This window comes from Myotis daubentonii, chromosome 18 (assembly GCF_963259705.1).
Source record: "Myotis daubentonii chromosome 18, mMyoDau2.1, whole genome shotgun sequence".
NCBI lineage: Eukaryota > Metazoa > Chordata > Mammalia > Chiroptera > Vespertilionidae > Myotis > Myotis daubentonii.
In genome coordinates, this window is record NC_081857.1 from 6167790 (window position 1) to 6189789 (window position 22000).

The 22000-nt window shown below is 46.5% G+C and overlaps 1 protein-coding gene and 1 pseudogene across 4 annotated transcripts; both read right to left on the minus strand.

The window, feature by feature from the left end:
* Positions 1-1878: 1878 nt before the first annotated feature.
* On the minus strand, positions 1879-9604 carry LOC132221241 (piggyBac transposable element-derived protein 4-like). 4 transcript variants are annotated; one of them, XM_059675372.1, is made up of 4 exons: positions 9515-9604; positions 7966-8914; positions 5696-7541; positions 1879-5463 (listed from the first exon to the last, which is right to left on the minus strand). In XM_059675372.1, the coding sequence occupies exons 2-3, from the start codon at positions 8900-8902 to the stop codon at positions 7507-7509; spliced, it is 972 nt and encodes a 323-aa protein (XP_059531355.1). In that variant the 5' UTR covers positions 8903-8914; positions 9515-9604; the 3' UTR covers positions 1879-5463; positions 5696-7506. The 4 variants fall into 4 exon arrangements, with proteins under 4 accessions (XP_059531355.1, XP_059531354.1, XP_059531353.1 ...); XM_059675371.1 differs by having other exon boundaries at positions 5696-6076; positions 7270-8914; XM_059675370.1 differs by having other exon boundaries at positions 1879-3248; positions 3281-5463; positions 5696-8914.
* Positions 9605-12946: 3342 nt separating this feature from the next.
* On the minus strand, positions 12947-13723 carry LOC132221399 (zinc finger protein 428-like; annotated as a pseudogene).
* Positions 13724-22000: the final 8277 nt, after the last annotated feature.

The following is a 22000-nucleotide window of genomic DNA, read 5'->3' on the forward strand; positions in this document are numbered from 1 at the left end:
CATTGATGTTTCTCTCTCTCTCTCCCTTCCTCTCTGAAATCAATAAAAATATATTTTTAAAAAATGCTACTCCATGTTAAAGGAGAGAAGAGACAATTCAGGACAGGGGATATGGGAGGATCTTATGTCTGGAACTGCTTCCTGGAAACAATATCCCTCTTTCATCCCAGGGCTCTGAAACCCAAGGGGCCGTTTTCCTTAAGCCTATGGCATAAGCTTTCCTTCCTGCTTCATGGTGGAGTGCGGAGTGGGAGGGGGGGAGGAAGGAATGGCTCTGGCTCCTCGGGAATCTGCCCAGGGTCTGAGCATAGGAATACCCTTACTTTAGGGAAGCTGCTCACCCTCCATCCTGTCTCCACGAACCTGGGCTCCCGCCCGGATACACATTAACCTTTTGCGGTCCAACATCGAGGCTGACTCGACAGACCAGGCGCTAGTAGCAGGTCCAATGTCGAGCTGAGTTGGTGATTGAACTAACTGGCAACTTCCGCCAGGGAACTACTGCAACCAAGAGAGGAAGGACTTCTAATTCGGACCTGTTTGAATTCCAAAAATAAAATTGGACCGCAAAGGGTTAAAGCTCCCAAAGCCCTTGTAGGTCAGTTAACAGCAGTTTGTTGAACGAATGAATGAATGTCACATTCAGAGGCTCTACTGTAGTAGTAGTAGAAGCCATAATTTCCCTTGAATTTGAGTCAAATAGTGGAAAGGGAACTCCTACTGGACAGAGTCAAACTTTTAATCACCTGGGAAAGGGATCTGGACCTGTGAGGCCTGGAGCAAGGAGTTTAGGGTAACACCCTATCCTTGGTTGTCTCACAATTTCTTCTCTTGCAAACTTTGCAAATGCTTATAGGGAAGGCTGATCAAATAAGATGAATTTATAAAAGCACAGATTCCAACACAGCCATTTAGATATTTCAAAGATGTTCTACCAACTAATCTGATATGTGAAGCTCAGTAGTTCTCAGGGTGTTGGAGGAAGCAGGGACAATGGCAATTTCAGCAGGACCCTAGGCTTTTGCAAATCACGTAGACTGTTACCCAAAACCATAGGAATCATTTGTTATTTATCCAACAAATACTGAGTGTTTTCTGTGTGTGAGGCACTATGAGTACAGAGATGAGCCAAGCTGACACTGTTCAAGCCCTTGTGGGACTTAGTCTCACCGGGAAGACAGACTATCAATAATCACTTAGAAGATAACATGGTAGGTGCTATGATAAGGAAGGCACCAGGAGCTTGAGAGCTGATAGGTAAGTCTCCTGCCTTAGGCGTGGCAGTGTTAGGATTTCTTTCTGGTAGCAATGATATCTACATTGATACCTAAAAGATAAGGAGGAGCTAGTCACAGAAAAAGGAACAAGAAGAGGTGTCAAAGTGTGTGGCCAAGTGTTCTGGGCAAAGGAGAGAACTTTTGTTTTACAGTATATTAGTGACTCATTTGGTGCCCTGGAATTGTCAGTGAGGGCACCAATCTGAAAGGTACCATCAGCAGTTGGCAAGCCAGCTCTGCTGTCCCAAACCATATTCCATCTTCTACCTCCTTAGAAAATAAATAGAAGATGGTGTGGAGGTAAACATAGAAGGGCGGGTTGATGAGGTCATGTGTCTGTCACCAGTCAAGGGATCCAGTGCTATGCATTTGGTCCTCACTTCCAAGTGAGGGGTCTTCAAGAGAACTACTCATAAAGGAGAGATTGACATCTCAGTTCCTGCTTGGACAAGCCTGCTGATTTGTTCTCTGTGATCACTGGAGCAAGGAGGGAGGGTTGACAAGGAAAGAGCTGCCACTCTGTGCCATGCCAGCACGACCAAGGGTGATCCCGAGTGGGGGGGTGAAAGGATTAAGGAAAGACAGACAAGAGACTAATAGCTGGGTCTCGGTGGGACGCTGCCTCCCTGATGAGGAGACAACGACAGCGCCCACAAGCTGTGTCTTTATTTTATAGCAGATGCCACGAGGCAAAGTAGGGGCGTGATCACGTTGTTTACAGCATTCTCGTGAGTTTCAACCTCACTCAACTACATAGGTTCAAGCTTACAACCACAGCCGTTGGCTATGATTGTGCTGGGAGGGCCCTGCCCTCCAGCTGGGACTTGCATGTGGCAATGAGAGGACCCTGTCCTTTCATTAGTCCGAGGCTTGAACCTGGCCAAAGCACTGTACCCGCGCCCCCATATATCCCCCTTTACTTTTGTTTTTAAATACACCTATTTACATTATCCAAAAAACTCTAAACAAATTATTCAGCATCATCAAAACATCAAAACAAAGTTCTGGCTATTAACAAAACTATAGACACAGCAATGTTAACAAGAGAGAAAAAAACTCTGGCTAATAACAAAACAATACCAATGCAAAACCAAACTACAAACATGTTAACGTTTTCAGGACATTCTACCCAGAGTCCTTAGATTTTACAGAAAACGGACAGTCCACAAGATTTTACAGAAAACTGACAGTTCACCAACGCTAGCATAGCTTCCACTTGCTTTTCTAACATTTGCTTGGCCTCAGTCACCATCTTCTTCAGCTGACTCCATGCTGATATCTCGCTGATGCAAAGATGTCATTGATGCAAAACCAGTCCCCTGGATCAGGCTGTTTGGAAGGCTGACCTCGGCACTGAGTCTGCATCAGTCCCAGTCAAATCAGCCCCGTCCACACCGGTGGAAGTCTGGTCCCTTCTCAGCTTCTTTCTTTAGCTGCTGCTGCATGGAAACGAGCAGCCCTCGGTCTGCAGAGCCGGAGACTTCCAACTCTGAGTCTGGCGTCTCACACAGACCCGAAGTCCCAGGGAGCTATCAGTTCATACATGCAAAGATAACCAAAGCCTAGAAACAATGCAACTGCTGCAAGAGCTTACAATCTCGGTCTAAAATAAAATTACTTCCTTAAACATCATCACCACAGCCATCTCCTGCTTTACAGTGGCTTAAACAAAACCTAGGAGATTTCTGCCTTATTTTGTACCTCCTAATTACTTATTTCCTACCACCTGTTTTCTACCGCTTGCTTCTTGCCGCTTATTTTCGATTTCTACCGCTTCTTTCTACTTATTTCTTACTTCTACAGCTTATTTCTTACCGCTTATTTCTACTGCTTATTTCCGACCGCTTAGACTTTAAAAATGCTTCAATTAAGCATTATTCCCATGTTTTACACCGAGCTAATTTTACCACACTTCAGCTCCCTACCTTATTTTTGTTTTTTGGCCTTCCTACTTTTGCTTTTTAAGCTTAACTTATTTTTTTACTTTTGTTTTTTAAACTTACTCTCTGCGCGCAACTTGGAGCCTCCTTTCACCTGACCTCTTTTTAAATTCCCCCGAACACAGGCCTGTTCCGACGCCACTTGTTATGGCCAAAGGGCCTGCTCTGGCGTCACTTGTTAGAGCCAAAACTCAGGCCCTGGTCCCAGGACTGAGTCCCTGGTTGGGCACCACTTGTGCCACGCCAGCACAACCAAGGGTGATCCCGAGTGGGGGGGGGGGGGCGTTGAAAGGATTAAGGAAAGACAGACAAGAGAATAGCTGGGTCTCGATGGGACGCTGCTCCCTGATGAGGAGACAGCGCCAGCGCCCACAGCCGTGTCTTTATTTTATAGCGGATGCCACGAGGCAAAGTAGGGGCGTGATCACATTGTTTACAGCATTCTCGTGAGTTTCAAGCTCACTCAACTACATGCACCCGAACTCTATCACAAGGCACGTGGGGCTACGTGTTCGGACCATAGGTTCAAGCTTACAACCACAGCCGTTGGCTATGATTGTGCTGGGAGGGCCCTGCCCTCCAGCTGGGACTTGCACGTGGCAATGAGAGGACCCTGTCCTTTCATTAGTCTGAGGCTTGAACCTGGCCAAAACACTGTACCCGTGCCCCATACACTCCTACAATTTGGCTTAGCAAGATGTGAACTTCCTATCCTATATAATACAAGCCTCATATGCTAAGTGTCCCGTCATCTGGTCGTCCGCTCAACCAATCAAAGTGCAATATGCTAATGATATGCTAAGACCACTCAACCCCTCGCTATGATGTGCACTGACCACCAGGGGGAAGATGCTCTAACCAGTAAGTGAGCTTGCTGCTGGGGTTTGGCCGATTGGGACTGAGTGAGATGGGCCGGACATCTCAGTTCCTGCTTGGACAAGCCTGCTGATTTGTTCTCTGTGATCACTGGAGCAAGGAGGGAGGGTCGACAAGGAAAGAGCTGTCACTGTGTGTCACGCCAGCATCCCAAAGCCTTTTGCCTTTTCACATCTCCTTCTGTAGCCCTGAAGCCCTCCCACAGCCCCTCCCTGGCTGGCCAACCTCCAACATTCCCTACCCGGTCCCAATCATGCCCTGATGGGGTCCCCCGGCCTGGCCACACAACAGAAACAAAAAAGCAGAGCTAACATTTGGGCAGCTCAAAAATGGAAGGTATCCATGACCAGTTTGTCTTAGCCTGGGAGGCACACAACCAACAGATGACTGCAATGAGATGACCAGTTAGTAAAGAGTTTTTGACCATTTCCCCCTACCCGCCTCAATCCTTCCTCCAGGTCCCAACGGAAGTAGTTTAAATGAGGGAGAGAGAGTGCTTTCTATGACAGGACGGAATGCACCTGTTCCCCATAGTCCCACTGCTGAAACCTGGTTGGTGCTGAGGGAAGAAGGACCTTAAAACTTGATGTGCAATTGAAGTTTTAACGTGGACTATACTAGTCTGGACCCTGAGAAAGAGAATATCTACCAAGATGGGCTCCTGGTGGCTGAACTGGGATCAAATTAAAAAACAAACGAACAGCCCTAGCCTGTTTGCCTCAGTGGAGAGAGGGTTGGCCTGGGGACTGAAGGGTCCCAGGTTCGAGTCCAGTCAAGGGCACATGCCCAGGTTGTGGGCTCGACCCCCTCAGTAGGGGGCGTGCAGGAGGCAGCCAATCGATGATTCTCTCATTGATGTTTCTCTGTGATTTGTTCTCTGTGGTAGGTGCTATGATAAGGTGCTCTCTCTCCCTCTCTGAAATCAATAAAAATATTAAAGCAAAAACAAACCACACAACAGAAACAAAAAATCAGAGCTTAGCAGCCATTTCTACACAGAGACCTCTCATGCAAACTGCAGTTCGGGGAGAAGCGTGCACTGAACCACCTGCCTCTGCACAAGTGCCTGCCTGCACTGTGTTTCTGCCATTGGAGGCAGCCCTTATTAAGTTCCTGGAATCCTATTTCAACCAATAGGACTGAGGTTTCCTGATCCAACTGGAATAGTGCAGCTAACATCAGCTTCTTTACTGACCAATCAGAGCAACTCCATTCTGACCAATTAGAACAATGCCCTTTGGACCAATCAAACTGCAAGGACTAGAGCCCTTATTTTCATGAAGATAGACCAATCAGGGATCAACTTGGGCAGGGACTTCTGTCTATATGTCAGCTCCTCTCTGGCTCTAAAAGTGCACTTTCTCTTTTCACTATAGACTGGAGCAGCCGTGGGCAAACTACGGCCCGCGGGCCGGATCCAGCCCGCTTGAAATGAATAAAACTAAAAAAGAAAAAAAAAAAAAAAGACCGTACCCTTTTATGTAATGATGTTTACTTTGAATTTATATTAGTTCACACAAACACTCCATCCATGCTTTTGTTCCAGCCCTCCCGTCCAGTTTAAGAATCCATTGTGGCCCTCGAGTCAAAAAGTTTGCCCACCCCTGGACTGGAGACTGCATTTCCCTAACGAGATCTGAACCGCCAAAGACGTAACAATAAAGATATCTCTACAGAGCAGAGAAGACCAGACCAGACTGGCATATAGAGAAGCACAGAGCTAGTCAGAGTAGCATGGCCCAGGGCCTCCTAACAGCGGTGCTGTGTTCATAGCTGTGTTGTATCACCAGTGAGATGTTGCACAGCCATGCTATTTTCACAGCCATGCTGTGTCACAACTGAGTTGCTTGCACTAAAAAAAGTTTCCTTCTTCACCTCACCCCAAACTGGGATTCCTATTGGTGTTGAATTGATGTGGTTGACACTGGTCTGGACTTTTTTGTTGTTGTTAATCCTCACTTGAGGATATTTTTCCATTGATTTCTAGAGTGTGTGTGTGTGTGGGGGGGGGGGGGGGACAAAGAGAGAAACATCGATGTGAGAGAGGCACATCGATTGGTTGCCTCCCACACATCCCGACTAGGGTCAGGGATCAAGCCTGCGTACATGTCCTTGACCAGAATCGAACCCAGGACCCTTCAGTCCACAGCCAATGCTCTATTCACTGAGCCAAACCGGTAGGGCTGGTCTCGACTTTTAATAACTAAATGAATAGAAAGCTATAGAATCTGTCAGAGCTAAAAAGGGAGAGCTGAGAGTATGGTAGAAGACACTGATTAAACCATGTCAAGATTGTGTGAGCAGAGTTGAGAATGTTTATTAAGTTGTTTCTATCTGTAAAAAGCCTTTGAGGTAAGCAGCCTGGTATGATAAAGGATCAGGTAGTATTTGAAGATAGTTGGAACACAGAGTGAGAGAAAGCTGGAGGAGTGGGAAGAGGCCAGGTGATGGAAGCCTTGTTAAGGTGTTTGTACTTTATTCTGGAGGCAAAAGGAAGCCATATGTCTTAACCAAATTAGCATTTTAGAATGATCTAACGGGAGTAGGATGGGAACTGGAGACAGGGAAACCACTTAAGCAAGAGGTGATGGTCTGTGAATGGCAGTAGGGATGAAGATAAGTGGTCAGATTATAAATATGCAGAAAGAGAACAATCAGGAATTGCTGATAGAGGAAAAGCCAACCAAGTTTCTCTTTTCAGCTGACCCCAGAAATGCTGCCCTGTTTCTAGTTCCTGCTCTCAGTTCAGCAGGTGCTGGACCAATGGCTAGGTCAGCCTTGGTTCTCTGGGGCCTGGTGCTGCGGGTGCTGCCGCCCCCTGGGGGTACCACCAGCACTCTTTTCGCAGCTTCAGGAGGCAGGCCGTGCCTCACTGTGTCATCCGTTTCACAGGTGAGGAGACCCAGGTCCTGACGCTTAACACATTGCAGACCAGTAGTTTTGTTGCTAGCTTTACCTAGTGGCCAGGTAAGTTTCTACTGAATGAGTACATAAAACGTTCTACATAAATGTTAAAGGCATGCTTTAAAATGAAATACCCATTGCATGTTGAAGTTATTCATTACATGTTCCTACAAGCTAATATCTTCTTAAAGTGTGATACTTAGTAAAACACTGTGTAATATGAAGGGGAACTAAACAAAGCTGGCAAATGTAACGCGTTTCTCTTCTCTTACCGTTCCTTTTGCATACTCTGCACACTTTTGTAGGATATTTCTTTTTATTTGAAGATGGAATTGGCACAGGGATGTGCTGCTTCATGTTGCCCGATAATCTTTGTGGATGATCTTTCTGAGGAGCTCTTGTACTTCTAACACGTGATGGATCAGGATTGCTAAATTCTGGATCTGCTGATTTATCTACTTCGGATGAGATCCACTCTGTTGCTACAGTTAAAAGAAAGTCTTTGTATCTTACTCGGCTTCCTGGATTGAGCGCTTGATAAATCCTGAATGAATTGAACAGTCCACAATTAATCAGGTAAAGCACTACTTTCTTCGTCCATTTTATTGGTTTTCTAAGGATACTACATGTTGAAAGATATTGGCCGGCAAGATCAACACCTTGTACATAGTTATTATACTGCACAATAGAAACTGGTTTCTTTATTTCCTCTCCAGTATGCCAATTTGTCTTTTCTGTTTCACAAGAGGAAGCATCGTGGATAGTTGAAATAATGCGAACTTCTCTTTTACCCTTCCAAATCAATAATAAAACGTCACCTTTTCTTCGGAAGGCTATTTTACCTCTTTGAAGCGTAGATGCTTCATCTTTCAAACATTTTGGCAAGCCTCTTGTTCGAATTGTTCCGCAAACTCTTGTTTTATGTAGTAACAAAGTTTCTGCAATTGAAATGCTACCGTAATACTTACCTTGGTATATGTGATGCCCCAAATCCAGATACGGCCGAAGCAGTGACAGAAGAGAGTCATTCAATTTCTTCCCTTCACCTGTGTAAATTTCCATATTGCAAATATACCCAGTCTTGCTCTCACATACCATTCTTACAAGTAAACCATATTTAATAATTTTAGCTGGGTTGTAAGTTTGAAATAGAAGACGTCCCCTCCAGGGAATCATGCCTTCATCTAATGATAACTCTCGCATAGGTTTATATATTGTTTGAAATTTACTAATAAAGTGGTCGAGTACAGATTGAATTTTAAATAGCCTGGATGAAGATTTAGTCAGGTTTGCATTGTCATTGAAATGCCAATAAGTCCAGATTTGTTCAAAACGATTTCGAGTCATCGTCTGAGGAAATATTGGGACTGCCAGAGCTGGATTTGTAGACCAATATTCTTTCCAAGTATCCTTTCGAGTACGCCCCATTAGCACTATAAGTCCTAGAAATTTTTTCATATCTGTTGGAGTAACAGGAGACCACTTTTTTGTTTTTGAAATTTTGTGCTTTCCCAAATTTTGATTATAATATATGTTCGATTGATGACAAAAGAGTTCAAAAAGATCGTTGTCAAAAATCAAGTTGGTGACTTCAATGATGTTCTTACAATCAGATGGTAGAACTGTAACCCCAGAATTACCTTCAAATTTTTCCAAATTAGGCTGAAAGTCCTCTTTTGACCAATCATTATCTTGGCAACCAAGACGCAAATTACACTCAAAATCATGTGTGGAATTGTTCAAATTTTCAGGTTCGGAATCACTTGAAATTACTATTGTCTGCCTTTTTGAAGGAGTAACTGTATCATTGCCACTGTCAAAGCTTTCATCACTTTCACTTGGAATATCTGATAAATTGTCAGCAAATATATCCAGGATTTTATCATGTTCTTCGTCACTATCCATGGTTACTGAGCACTTTAAAAAAGATCAAATTGATATAAAAAAGTTATTTTTATTACTAACGACAAGGGGTTAATCACTTTTAATTCCTTTGATAATTTTTAACTTCAGCAAATGCGTTTTCCGTTACACTGTTTCTAAATGACAATGAAAAGCTGAGAATTCTCGACATTGGCCACAAGCCTTAGAACAGAAACCGCGAGAATTCTCGTGCTCCGTCCGCAATTTAAGTGACTGCTCAATCTCCCACAGGGGCTTGGTTAAAGGGCCATGACCCCAAATACAATGCTTTGAACACAGCAATGCAAACTAGGGCCCGGTGACCGGGGGTCTCGGTCTTTCTCAAGGTGGGCGTGTGCTCCACGGCAGAGGTCCACCTGGAGAAAGTGGGCCCACCCAGGGCGTGGAGAAGTGCATTACACCTAAAGTTCAAGGCCATGGGAGGTGGGGGGGGGGGGTGCGGGGGGGGGCGTGCGCATGCGCCACAGGTCGGCCATGGAAAGCGGGGAAGAAGCCCGAAGGGTGGGTGGGCTCTCCACCCGCTGCCAGTCCACCTTCCGTTGGTGGAACCTATGCCATGCAGACCCTTCCCCACGCCTGGGGCCAATGCCTCACCGTCTCGCAGCGAGAACTGCACCGTCGGAGTCTCCGAGGAGCAAAGGGAAGGAATCACGGACCGGAAGCGCCCACCCTTCCCGGGGCCTTCCAGGGGCCTTCCCGGGGCCTTCCAGGGGCCTTTCCGGGGCAGAGGACCTTGGCAAAAGCTCATTGGCCAGTGGAGACCGGAAGAGGCTGGGTTTGGCTGCGCGCGGGGCACTATGGGTGTTGTGGTTTGTGTCTGTGGTGCAGACTTTCCAGACTGCTTGGAGGCCAGCAGGTCTCGCTGGCGGAGCAGCTGCCTGCAGGGGAGAAGCGGGTGTGAGGCAGCTGCGTCCCTGTGGCTCTGTTTTGCTATTTCTGATTCCGGCGAGACCTCGCTCTTTGAGTCTTGCTTTCGAAGACCTTCATTTCGTCTCGTATCTTAGGCGTTCCTCTGTATAACACCCCTTGTCACCTACAGACCCTTCTTTACTAGTATTCTTCCTAGCTGGCTTCGCCTGGTCTTAGGTCCCTCTTCTCCGCAAAGGTACACAGGTCTCTGAGTCCTCCGCCCTTCTGTCGCTCCTGTGTGCCTTTTGCTGTCGCTGCCCTAGACAGATCCCCTCTAACATTCTGCCCCAGCCCCGGAATCATGCCAGGGGCCCAGAAAAAGGAACCCACAGCAAACGTTTGCAGGCACAAGCAGATCCCACGTTCCTACGTAAGCAGCCTTGCAGCTCACTTCGTTTTGTTCTCCTCTGATCATTGCCTCTTTTCTGGTCCCACCTCTACGTAGGCTGTTTGATGGGCCACTCTTGGCCATGAACAGCCACCCCTGGTCCTGTCACTTTGTCTCTGGTTTGATTTAAAGGACAGAAAGGGGGAAATGAAAGAAACGGGAGTGAAAAGAGAAACCACTAATTAGCTTTCCTAGAAGTCAAGGAGCTAGATGGTGAAAGAGGAGGAAGAGAGCAAACCTCTTCTCCTTGTACCTTCACACACTGTGTGGTGCTGACTGTCGGAGGGCTCTGTGAACCTTGTGCTGGGGATAACTAGCTCCAGATCACCCAGGTGCTGGGGGTCCAGTCAGTGAGGACAGACACACTGATGCAGGATGGCATCAGGCTCTACCCTGCAGACTTCCCTCCTTTCCTCTGCTCACTCCAATTTCTCCCTCAGCTCATCCCAAAGCCTTTTGCCTTTTCACATCTCCCTCTGGTCCATGCTCTCCTTCCCGCTCTGAAGCTCCTTTCTCTCCTGTTCCAGCCCAAGCTGCTTCCTTTGTATCTAGCGCTGTCACTCTGACAACCATGTTGAGGGGGGATTTAGAAACAGACCTTCACCTTTATAAGAGAAACGCCTATTGACTTTCTCATTCCAGGGCTCTACATTCTCTCAACTATTGTGCACATTACTTGTACTAGAATCACCTGCAGATCTTTCATGACCCATGCTCCAGAATTATGGTATGCCATGCAGCCAAAATGGACTTAACTCCTCTGCTGCCTATTTAGTGGTGTTAGGAATCTGAGGTTTGAGAAGTTAATTTCATGGAGACAGTAGTCAAGAAGGACCCATTCATATGTGGCGAGAAGTAGAATCCCATGTGAATGGGGAAGATATGCCTTAGCATTAAACAAACAAACAACAACAAGCATGCCTTAGTGGATTAACTAGGCTAGAACAGGAGATGTTTTTTAACTGTTAATTGAGAACTATCCCATCCCCCAGTGTGTGTGTGTGAGGGAATTTCCGAAGAATAAATAATCTAATAATCATGCTAGTCAGTGTAAGAATGCCTTACCCTACGTGTGACAGGTACATTTGCCTCTAAGGCTCTTTATGGCTAATACTAACTTAATTGGCACTTCCTGAGACCCACCACAAAGAAGTGAAACTTCATCTTTGATGATGCTTAAAATAATGCCTCTCCAAACCCCCACATGATTTGATCCCCAGCTACTTCTCCAATCTCACCTCCTACCCTCTTCCTTATGGTTACTGTTGTAGCTACCCTGGTTTTATTGCTGTTTTGTGAACATGCCAAGTACACGTTCTGCACCTGGAATACTTTTTTTTAGGTAAACCTGTTCAGGGATTTACTCAAATAGTCATCAGAGAAGCCTTCTCTAACCACCTTATCTAATATAGAGCCTTTAACAGTCTGTCCCTATGTCTTCCTTAATTCCCCTCTATTATCACTACTTGAAAATATGATATATTTGTTTACTTCCTCTTATTGATTTTTTTTTCTGGAAAGAGAGAGGAGAGAGGGAAAGGGAGAGAGAGAGAGAGAGAGAGAGAGAGAGAGAGAGAGAGAGAGAGAGAAACATCTACTCGTTGTTCCACTTATTTATGCTTTCATTGGTTGCTTCTTGTAGTATGTGCCCTGACTAGAGATAAAATCTGCAACCTTGGCGTTTCGGGATGATGCTCTAACCAACTAAGCCACTTGGCCAGGGCTATTTAAGAATCCTTTATGAAATTGTAGCCAAGCAAAAGTTCATAGTCTAAATAGCTAGGATCGACTCTTGTGTATTTTGGACGAGGGATTATTTGTCCTGCTTGACATACTTTTGAACTGACTTCTGTGCTACTCTGTTCAGTCTGGGACCGCCATGCCGAAGGATGAGCCTGACCAGGCAAGGAGCACAGAAACATCAAAGAAAATATTGACGACAGAAAATACTTTCTTAGCCCATCAAGAAGGATAAGTGTACATGCTCTGCAGATGTTGGCTAGTTTACCAGGGGAAAAAAGTAGACAATTTGAAAGATGGACTGTAGGTGGCAGTTTTGTTTCGGTTGAAGAAACTGGTTGGTCAGCTATGAATATGTCTCTGTCAGCATCTACTCTCCACATCCACTCACTTGGATTCAACCTCCTCTACTTGGCTCAGACATCACCCTGTCACCTTTTCAGTTCAGCTCTCCCTCTCATGTTCTCATATCTGTATGTACTTACATGTGTGCTTTTAGTATCATGGCCTCAGCTTGAAGCAACATTTTTTAAAAAATCATTCTTTTTTAAAAATTGAATTTATTGGGGTGACAGTGGGTAGGAGTGTTTTACAAGTTTTAGTTGTACAAGTTTATAATACATCATTGATAGATTGCATTGTGGGCTCACCACTAAAAGTCTAGTTCTCTGTCACCATATATTTGACCCCCTTTATCCTCTCCAGCTTCCCCCGACGCCCTGCCCTCTGGTAATCACCATACTGTTGTCTGTGTAGATGAGGGTTTTTTGTACATTTGTTGCTTTCTGTTTTATAGTTCCCATATGGGGGACATCATGTCCTTTTCCATCTGACTTACTTTGCTTAACATGATACTCTTCCCCCCCCCCCCCCCCACACACACAGAATTTGGCTTTTGTTCTGGCCTCACACATACAGCTAAGACGACACAGATAGGCAGTACTCCATCCCCTAGGACCATTTCACCCACCCAATCTCTTCACCCCCCTCCTCCCACCTCGCCCTTCCTGCCAAGCTTCTGGGCAGGGGCGCTGCCTACACCTCACCCCGGGCATGCAGCATGAAGTGCCCGTGCAGCTCCCCGAGGCTGTCGAAGGAATCCTCGCACTCCGTGCAGTGGTAGGTGCCCTCCTCGTCCTCGTCCGGCTCCTCCTCCCGCCCAGCGGGCTGGCCCTGGCCCTCCCCAACCCTGGCCCTCCCCCTCCCTCTCCAAGCACCCGGCCTTCGGGAGCTGGTGCTTCCTGGGGGGCTGCGGCGGGTCAGCGGAGCCAGCAAGGTGGAGTGCCTGGTGGGGCCTCCCCGAGGGATGAGCAGCCACAGAGCTGGCAGTGCTGGGCTGAGGGGTCCTGGGGCTGGGCTGCACGGGGAGCCCGGTGGGATGGGCCACCCCGGCCCCCACCCAGGCGCTGCTTCACTTTGTAGCCAGGGTCATATTTGGGGTCGTCAGTGGTCTCCTCTTCCTCCTCCTCTTCATCTTCTTCCTCTTCGGAGTCCGGCTCTGAGTGTGTGTATTGGGAGTTAGAGGAATGCTCAGGGCCTGGAGAGAGGTCCTCATCGTCTTCTTCCAAGCTGGCATAGCCTCCAGTTTCAGCTGGCTCACGAGTCTCTGTCATGGCCAGAGGAGGAGGCAGGAGCAGAGCAGAAGCTAGGCAGCGTCTCCAGCTCTCCACAGCTACACCTTGGTCACAAGTTCTCTAATGCAGGATGTCAGCCGGTAGAGGGATGCGGCTAGGGCGCCCCCGCTCAGGCTCGTCGGCGGCGGTGGCAGCTGCACGCCTCAACATGATACTCTTAAGATCTATTTATTTTGTTGCAGATGTCAGTAATTCATCCTTTCTTATGGCTGGTAGATTTTATATATATATATATATATATATATATATATATATATATATATATATATATATATATATATATATATATATATATATATTCATGTACTTTATCCAATCATCCATCAAAGGACACTTAGGTTGTTTTCATGTCTTGGCTACTGTGAATAATGCTGCAATGAACATGGGGCTACATATATATTTACAAATAAGTGTTTTCAAATTTTTTTGGTAGCTACCCAGAAGGGGGATTGCTGGGTCCTATGGTAGCTCTATTCTTAATATTTTGAGGACCTTCCATACTATTTTCCTTAGTAGTTGTAACAAGTTATAGTCCCACTAGCAGTGTGTGAGGGTTCCTTTTTCTCTATATCAAACATGTCAAACTCAAAGGCTAACATGGACCAAATAAGCAAGGTTTAAGTTTATATGGGCCACAAAAAAGTAAAAGCTTCAATTTTCATAGAAATGTACGTTTATTTTGATAAAGACATGCTGAATACAAAAGGCTGAAATAAATGAGTCACCATTAACATAAAATAATAGAACATTTTAATAAAAATTAATATTTTTTCTTGAACATTAACTTACCAGACACTGAATAACTGCACAAATTAATAAGCGTAATGCAAATAAACCGATTTTTCTTGTTCTCTGAAAGTGAAATATTTCCTGCTGCGCACACCAAACAAGTCAGTCCAAGACTAATGACATGGCAATTGGCTGCTAAAATATTCGCTGCTAGTATTAGTGGAGAGAAATGGTGCGCCTGCGCGTAAGGCGCATAAGGGAAATGAATGTAACATGATTATAGTAATCAGTCATTAGTGAACGTTGTAGTTCGTTATTAATAACTAGAGGCCCAGTGCATGGAATCGTGCACATTGAAAGTAAATTAATTAGAAGGTGGCCGATGGGGTGGGACTGGGTGAGACTGGCCAGACATGCCCTGGACCCAACCTCCTGCAGTCTCTCCCCAGCCGGCCGCACTTGGGACTGAACCGGGGCTCGAAGGGCATCTGCAGAGTGAGGAGGGTCCCTCTGGCAGGTGGGGTCCCTCAGTCTGGCCTGCGGGGATTGGACCGAACCCAGCAGTCCAACATCGCCTAAGGCGTCCCGGAGTGCGAGAGGGCACTCTGCAAAGTTGCTGTCGCTCGGCAGCTCCTATGTTGAGTGTCTGCCCCCTGGTGGTCAGTGCGCATCATAGCTACCGGCCGGTCGTTTAGGCTTTTATATATATAGACTAGAGGCCCGTTGCACAAAAATTTGTGCACTCGGGTGGGTACCTCAGCCTGACCTGTGCCCTCTCGCAATCTGGGGCCCCTTGGGGGACCCTTCCCCTGGCTGCTGGCACCAGTTTTCCTCCGGCATCCGGAACCCAGGCTTTTGCTCTTCACCGGGAGGGGCCTGTGCAGTGGGCAAGGGGATTAGCTCTTTTAAAAATACTTCTGAACGTTTGGTAAATAACCCTTTAGGAATCTACTTTCTGAAACATGCTGGTTGTTAAGGGCTGATTTGGGTAATCAACAAAATGTATGTTAAAATCCTAATCCCCAGAACCTCAGAATGTACCCGTATATGGAGATAAGATCTTTAAAGAGGGGATTACATTAAATTGAGGCAGACCTTTAGCCCATCTCACTGAAGTCCTTATAAGAAGGGGAAGGTTGGGGTCCAGACCCAGCAGGTCCAGGGGTTCCCAAAGGTGTGGACAGAGTCGGCGAAGAAGGAATGACAGAGGCAGCGTTCAGGTGATCATCATAGCAAGGTTCTCTTTTTATTGTCCTGTTATGTTACATTTATATTTATACTATTTGATCCTATAAGCATGCCTCTATAAGCTTTTTTTTTTTTTTTTTTTTTGCCAAGGAGAGCATGGGGTCTGTTTACTGGGGAGTTAGTCAAAGGGGGAGCTGGCTAGGGTGGGGTAGGGCAGCAGCTTGTCTGGCCCCCGAGAAACCCAACTTGAGTCCAGAGCCTCGACCGCTTTGAAGCCAAAGTCTTCCTCCACCTTTATCTGCACGGGGGCCAGCTCCGGAGTCAGCGGGACTCCCACCTGGTGCCCTTCCCGTGGTGCTCGCTGCTTCTTCCACCCGCTGGGCCCCTCGCCAGGGGCCGGGCTGCTGGCTTCTGTGGGCCCTGGCGTTCTCCTGGGTGGGGAAGCCCCTCTTTCTCTGGAGGCTCGTTCTCAGCGTTGCCTGGGGTGGGGGCGTCTGTGCCCTGGCTGCCCTCGTCCTCCGGTAAGATGGTGAACTGGCTGGCCCGGTAGTCGTCACCGTGGGAGTCCAGCACCCTCATGAGGAACCTCCGCTCCTGCTGGAGTCTCCGTGTTGTCCTCTGTACCTGATGGAGCCTGTTCAGGACCCGCTCATTCACCTGCTCGATCTCCCTGCAGCGCCGACCCTGCGCCTGGGACTTCCTGCGATTGAGTTCCCGTTGGCGCCGCCGCCGGCCTCGGGCTGCCTCCCCCTCTTCGTCTCGCTCTCGGAGGCTGGAGCTGCCCAGACCCCCAGACACAAACTCCACTTCGGACTCAAGCTCGCTCTCCAGGATGTGACCACTGAACAGCGGAGGCAGTGCCAGCTCCGAGCCGGGAGGTGCTGAGAACTCCTCAAAGCCCACGGCTGCCATGGACCCCTCTCTCTGCTCCAGCTCCATTTCTCCCTGGCTCCAGGAGCAGAACTTCCAACCCTGCAAGCCTCTTCAAGCACAAAATGGCAGGCCCCATCTGATTTCACAGCCAGGCACCCAGGCCCCGGCTGCTAAGCCTCCTGGGAGTTGTAGTTCTCTATTTCCTGCTCGCCTCCCTAGCCCCCCTCACCTCACCCCCACCCCGAGTCCCGGCTGAAAGGCCCTGCTCGCTGGTCTAATGCCTTGGCCAGGCATCTGAGTCCCCTCCGTCTTTATTCCGGTCCCGACATGGTGCCGTCTGACCATGGAGACTCTCCGCTTGGGAGGCCCCTGGGTCTCCTTCTGGAGCCGGGCCCTGGTTCTCCTTCTGGGTCTCCTTCTGGGGCCTGGCTGCCTCACCCCGGGAACCAGATCCAGTCCCCAGGCAGCGACGCAGCCCGGCCTCTGGCCGGGACTCTGGGTGGTCTCTGATCACTGGTGATCAGTGATCTGAGAAGCCAGGCGGGGCAGGGAAGAGGCTGACATCTGCCTCTTCCCTGCCCCACCCGGCTTCTCCAATTACTGGCCCAGGGCGGCCCAGTTCTCTGGCTCTTGGCTGCCACCTGGGTTTCATCAGCTGCAGACAGCTTCTTCCTCCTTCCCCTTTTGCCTCCCATCATTGTGCCTACCTATGCAAATTAACCGCCATCTTTCTTGGCAGTTCATTTGCATATCGCCCTGATTAGCCAATGGGAAGCATAGCGGAGGTACAGTTAATTACCCTTTTTTCTTTTATTAGATAGGACTAGAGGCCTGGTGCACGAAATTCCTGCACTGGGGGGGGGGGTCATCCCTCAGCCTAGCCTGTGCCCTCGAACAGTCCAGGAGCTCTCGGGGAATGTCCAACTGATGGCTTAGGCCCAGGGGGAGTGGGCCTAAGTCAGCCGTGGGCAAACTATGGCCTGCAGGCCGGATCCGGCCCGTTTGAAATGAATAAAACTAAAAAAAAAAAGACCGTACCCTTTTATGTAACGATGTTTACTTTGAATTTATATTAGTTCACACAAACACTCCATCCATGCTTTTGTTCCGGCCCTCCGGTCCAGTTTAAGAACCCATTGTGGCCCTCGAGTCAAAAAGCTTGCCCACCCCTGACCTAAGCCGTCAGTCGGACATACTTAGTGCTGCCACGGAGGTGGGAGAGGCTCCCACCACCACTGCTTCACTCGCCAGCTGTCAGCCCTGCTTCTGGCTGAGCGGCACTCTTCTTGTGGGAGCACACTGACCACCAGGGGACAGTCCTGAGTTGAGTGTCTGCCCCCTGGTGGTCAGTGCGGGTCATAGTGACTGGTTGTTCTGCTGTTCAGTTGATTTGCATATTAGTCTTTTATAGGATTACAAGAGGCCTGGTGCACAAAAATTTGTGCACTCGGGGGGAAGGGGGGGTCCCTCAGCCCGGCCTGTGCCCTCTCGCAGTCTGGGACCCCTCGGGAGATAACGACCTGCTGGCTTAGGCCTGCTCCCGGGTGGCAGAGGGCGGGCCCAATCCCTAGGTACAGTCCCTGGTCGGGCTCAGAGCAGGGCCGATTGGGGAGTTGGGGCGCCGCCCCGTCATGCACAGAGCAGGGCAGATTGGGAGGTTGTAATGCCATCCTCAGTCACACTCAGGGTAGGGCCAATTGGGGGGTTGGGGCACCACCCTCTATCACCCACAGAGCAGGGCCGATCAGGGGATTGGGGCACCGCCACTCTCACACTCAGGGCAGGGCCGATGGGGAGGTTATGGCTCTACCCCATCACACACAGAACAGGGCCCATGGGGGGGGGGGTTGGGGAGCTCCCCCCTATCAGGCACAGAGCAGGGCTGCTCAGGGGGTTGGGGCCCCGCCCCCTGTCACACACAGAGCCGCAGGGAAATCAGGGGGTTTGGGCGCTGCCCCCTGTCACGCTGATCCCGGTGCTGGGAGGCATATTACCCCTTTACTATATAGGGTAGAGGCCTGGTGCATGGGTGGGGCTGGTTGGTTTGCCCTGAAGGGTGTCCTGGATCAGGGTGGGGGTCCCCACTGGGGTGCCTGGCCAGTCTGGGTGAGGGGCTGAGGGCTGTTTTCAGGCTGGGGGTGACTGAAGTTCCCAAACGCTCCTTTTTCTTTTTTTTTTCTTTTTATTCTGGGCCAGCTTTACCTTGAGGCTTGGCTCCAGCTCTTAGGCCTCCACTGCTGAAAGTAGGTTTCTGGCCTTTGCTTACAATGTTGCGAATCTGCTGGCTGAAGTCTGGCGGTATTTGTTACAATGTTTCTTAAACTGCCCGCTCAGAGGCCTGCAGCCGCAGGCGGGGAACGTTGGTTTCCTCCAAAGATCCTCCGTCACTGAGGCAAGCAAGCCTCATGTTAGTTTCAAGCTGCCTGGCTGCCAGCCACCATCTTGGCTGACAGTTAATTTGCATATCTCGCTGATTAGCCAATGAAAAGGGTAGCGGTCGTACGCCAATTACCATGTTTCTCTTTTATTAGTGTAGATGTATAACAGGATATTGTAAAAATTAAGTTATGAAATTTTTATTAAAATGTTTCTTACATACCGTTATATTGTTTGGGCTGCAAAAATATTCATTGCAGGCTTAATGCGACCTGCAGGCCGCAAGTTTGACATGCTTGCTTTGCATCCTCTCCAATACTACTTTTTTCTTGTCTTCTTGGTACTAGCCATTCTAATAGGTGTGAGGTGGTATTGCATTTTGGTTTTGATTTGCATTTCCTTTATAACTAGTGAAGTTGAGCATCTTTTTATATATCTCATGGCCATTTGTATGTATTCTTAGGATAAGTCTGTTCAGGTCCTCTGCCCATTTTAAAAATTGGATTGTTTTTTTAATTGTTGTTGACTTGTATGAGTTCTTTATATATTTTGAACATTAGCCCCTTACCGGAGGTGTTTGCAGATATCTTCTTCCATTCAGTTTGTTGTGTTGATAAATAATAGAATTATTTAAAAAATAATAGAATATTTTAATAAAAATTGATATTTTCTCTTGAATATTAACTTACCAGACACTAAATAACTGCACACATTAATAAGCGCAATGCAAATAAACCTATTTTTCTTGTTCTCTGAAGGCAAAATGTTTCCTGTTGCGCACACCAAACAGGTCAGTACAAGAATCTGTTGGTTTTTTTAATGCACAGAAACATTTTAGTGTGATGTAGTCTCATTACTTTATTTTTGCTTTTACTTTCTTGTCTTTGGGGTCAAGTTCACAAAAGCCTGTCAGAAACCAAGGTATATAAGCTTAGTACTTATGTTTTCTTCTATGCATTTTATTGTTTCAGGTCTTATATTTAAGTCTTTAATCCATTTTGAGTTTTTGTTTATGGTGTCAAATAGCAGTCTAGTTTAATTCTTTGACAGTAGTTTTCCAAATTGTCCAACACCAATTATTAAAAAGGCTTCCCTTTCTCCATTGTATGTTTTTTGGCTCCTTTGTCAAAAATTATTTGCCCATGTACATGTGGGTTTATTTCTGGGCTCCTGGTTCTATTCCATTAGTCTGTATGCTTGTTTTTCCACCAATACCATACTGTTCTGATTATTGTAGCTTTGTAGTATAATTTGAAGTCAGGGAGTGTGATGCCTCCAGCTTTGTTCTTATTTGTGGAATTGTTTCAGTTAGTTGGGATCTTTTGTGGTTTCATGAAATTTGGCTATTTTTTTTTTGTTCTGTTTCTTTGAAAAATGCCAATGGGATTTTTATGGGGATTGCATTAAATTTGTATATTGCTCTATGTCAGCTATTTTCAATCAGTGTCTTTCAAGAATTTTTAAAATATGCAATGCTTGACTAGTCAGGAGCATTAGCCTCTTTTTCCTTAGATCGTCAAATAAAATAATGACAACAGCCAACACAACAATAAATGTCTGATGGGAATGAGCAAAAATTATATCTTTTTTTGGGTCAAATTGATAAGACGTATTTTTTGGTGTGCCACACAATTTTAGCAATTAGTTTATGTGTGCCATGAGATTAAAAAGATTGAAAATTGCTACTTCAGGTAATATGGCCATTTTAACTATGTTGATTGTTTCAATTCATGAACATGGAATATATTCTGATTTCTTTGTGTCCTCTTCAGTTTTTTTCCACAAGGTCTTATAGTTTTCAGTGCATAGTTCTTTCACTTTTTTTGTTGAATTTATTTCTAGGTATTTTATCTTTTTTGTTACAATTGTAAACGGAGTTGTGTTCTCCATTTCATTTTTTGATATTTTGTTAGTATATAGGAATGCAATAGATTTTTGTATACTGATTTTTGTATTCTGCAGCTGTATTGTATTTGCTTCTTGTTTCTAATAGTCTTTTCGTGCAGCTTTTAGGGCTTTCTATATACAGAATTGTGTCATCTGCAAAAAGCGACAATTTTACCTCTTTATTCCCAATGTGGACACTTTTTCTTTCTTCCTCTTGCCTGATTGCTCTGGACTTCAGCACTGTGTTGAATAACAGTGGTGAGAGTAGGCATCCCTGTCTTGTTCCTGATCTTAGAGGAAAGGTTTTCCTTGATCTCATTGTCAGCCCATTCATTGTTTAGTAACATGTTACTTAGCCTCCATCTCTGTGTGGGTTTTTCAAATGTTTCCTTGTGATTGATATCGAGTTTCATACCATTATGGTCAGAAAAGATGCTTCATATGATTTCAATTTTCTTAAATTTATTGAGACCTTTTTTTGTTGCCTAACATTGGTCCATTTTAGAACATATCCCATGTGCCCTTGGAAAGAACGTATATTCTGCTGCTTTGAGATGAAACGCTCTGATTATGTCAGTTACATCCATCCGATCTAGGGTGTCACTTAAGGCTACTGCATTTACTTGGCAGCGTATTTTCTTGCTTGTTGCTGGCATTGAAATGCAAGTAAGTTTTGTAAAGATGATCAAACATTAAGTTATATTTTTGTGAAGATAGAAGTTTGAAAAGAGGCTTTATCTATTTTGGGAGCTGTGTTTTCATTTTATTATATTTAATGTTTGGAAGTCAGATCACTTCCCAGCATCTCATGACACCACCGTGCAGGGTTTTAATACAGGAGGCAGGCGAGTTTCTTTGCTTCCTCACCGCTCAGTTTCTGTCATACTGTTAGTCCTGTGAAATCTGATATGTTTTCCGTGATAGTGTAGGTGCCCTGAGCCAAGGCATACCAAAGACCATTCCTTGTTCATCTCTCTAATTCTTTGCAAAACCTTGACTCTATTTTTGCCATTCTTTTTTTTTTTAATATATTTTATTGATTTTTTACAGAGAAGAAGGGAGAGAGATAGAGAGTTAGAAACATCGATGAGAGAGAAACATCGATCAGCTGCCTCCTGCACATCTCCTACTGGGGATGTGCCTGCAACCCAGGTACATGCCCTTGACCGGAATCGAACCTGGGACCTTTCAGTCCGCAGGCTGACGCTCTATCCACTGAGCTGAACCAGTTTCGGCTGCCGTTCTCTCTTTACCCTTATTATACTCCTGTCTAAAAATCTTCTCTGGGGTTCTAAAACAGGGATTTAGATTCTTTATCACTAAACAGTCCTCTTCTATTTTATTTACAAAATGAAA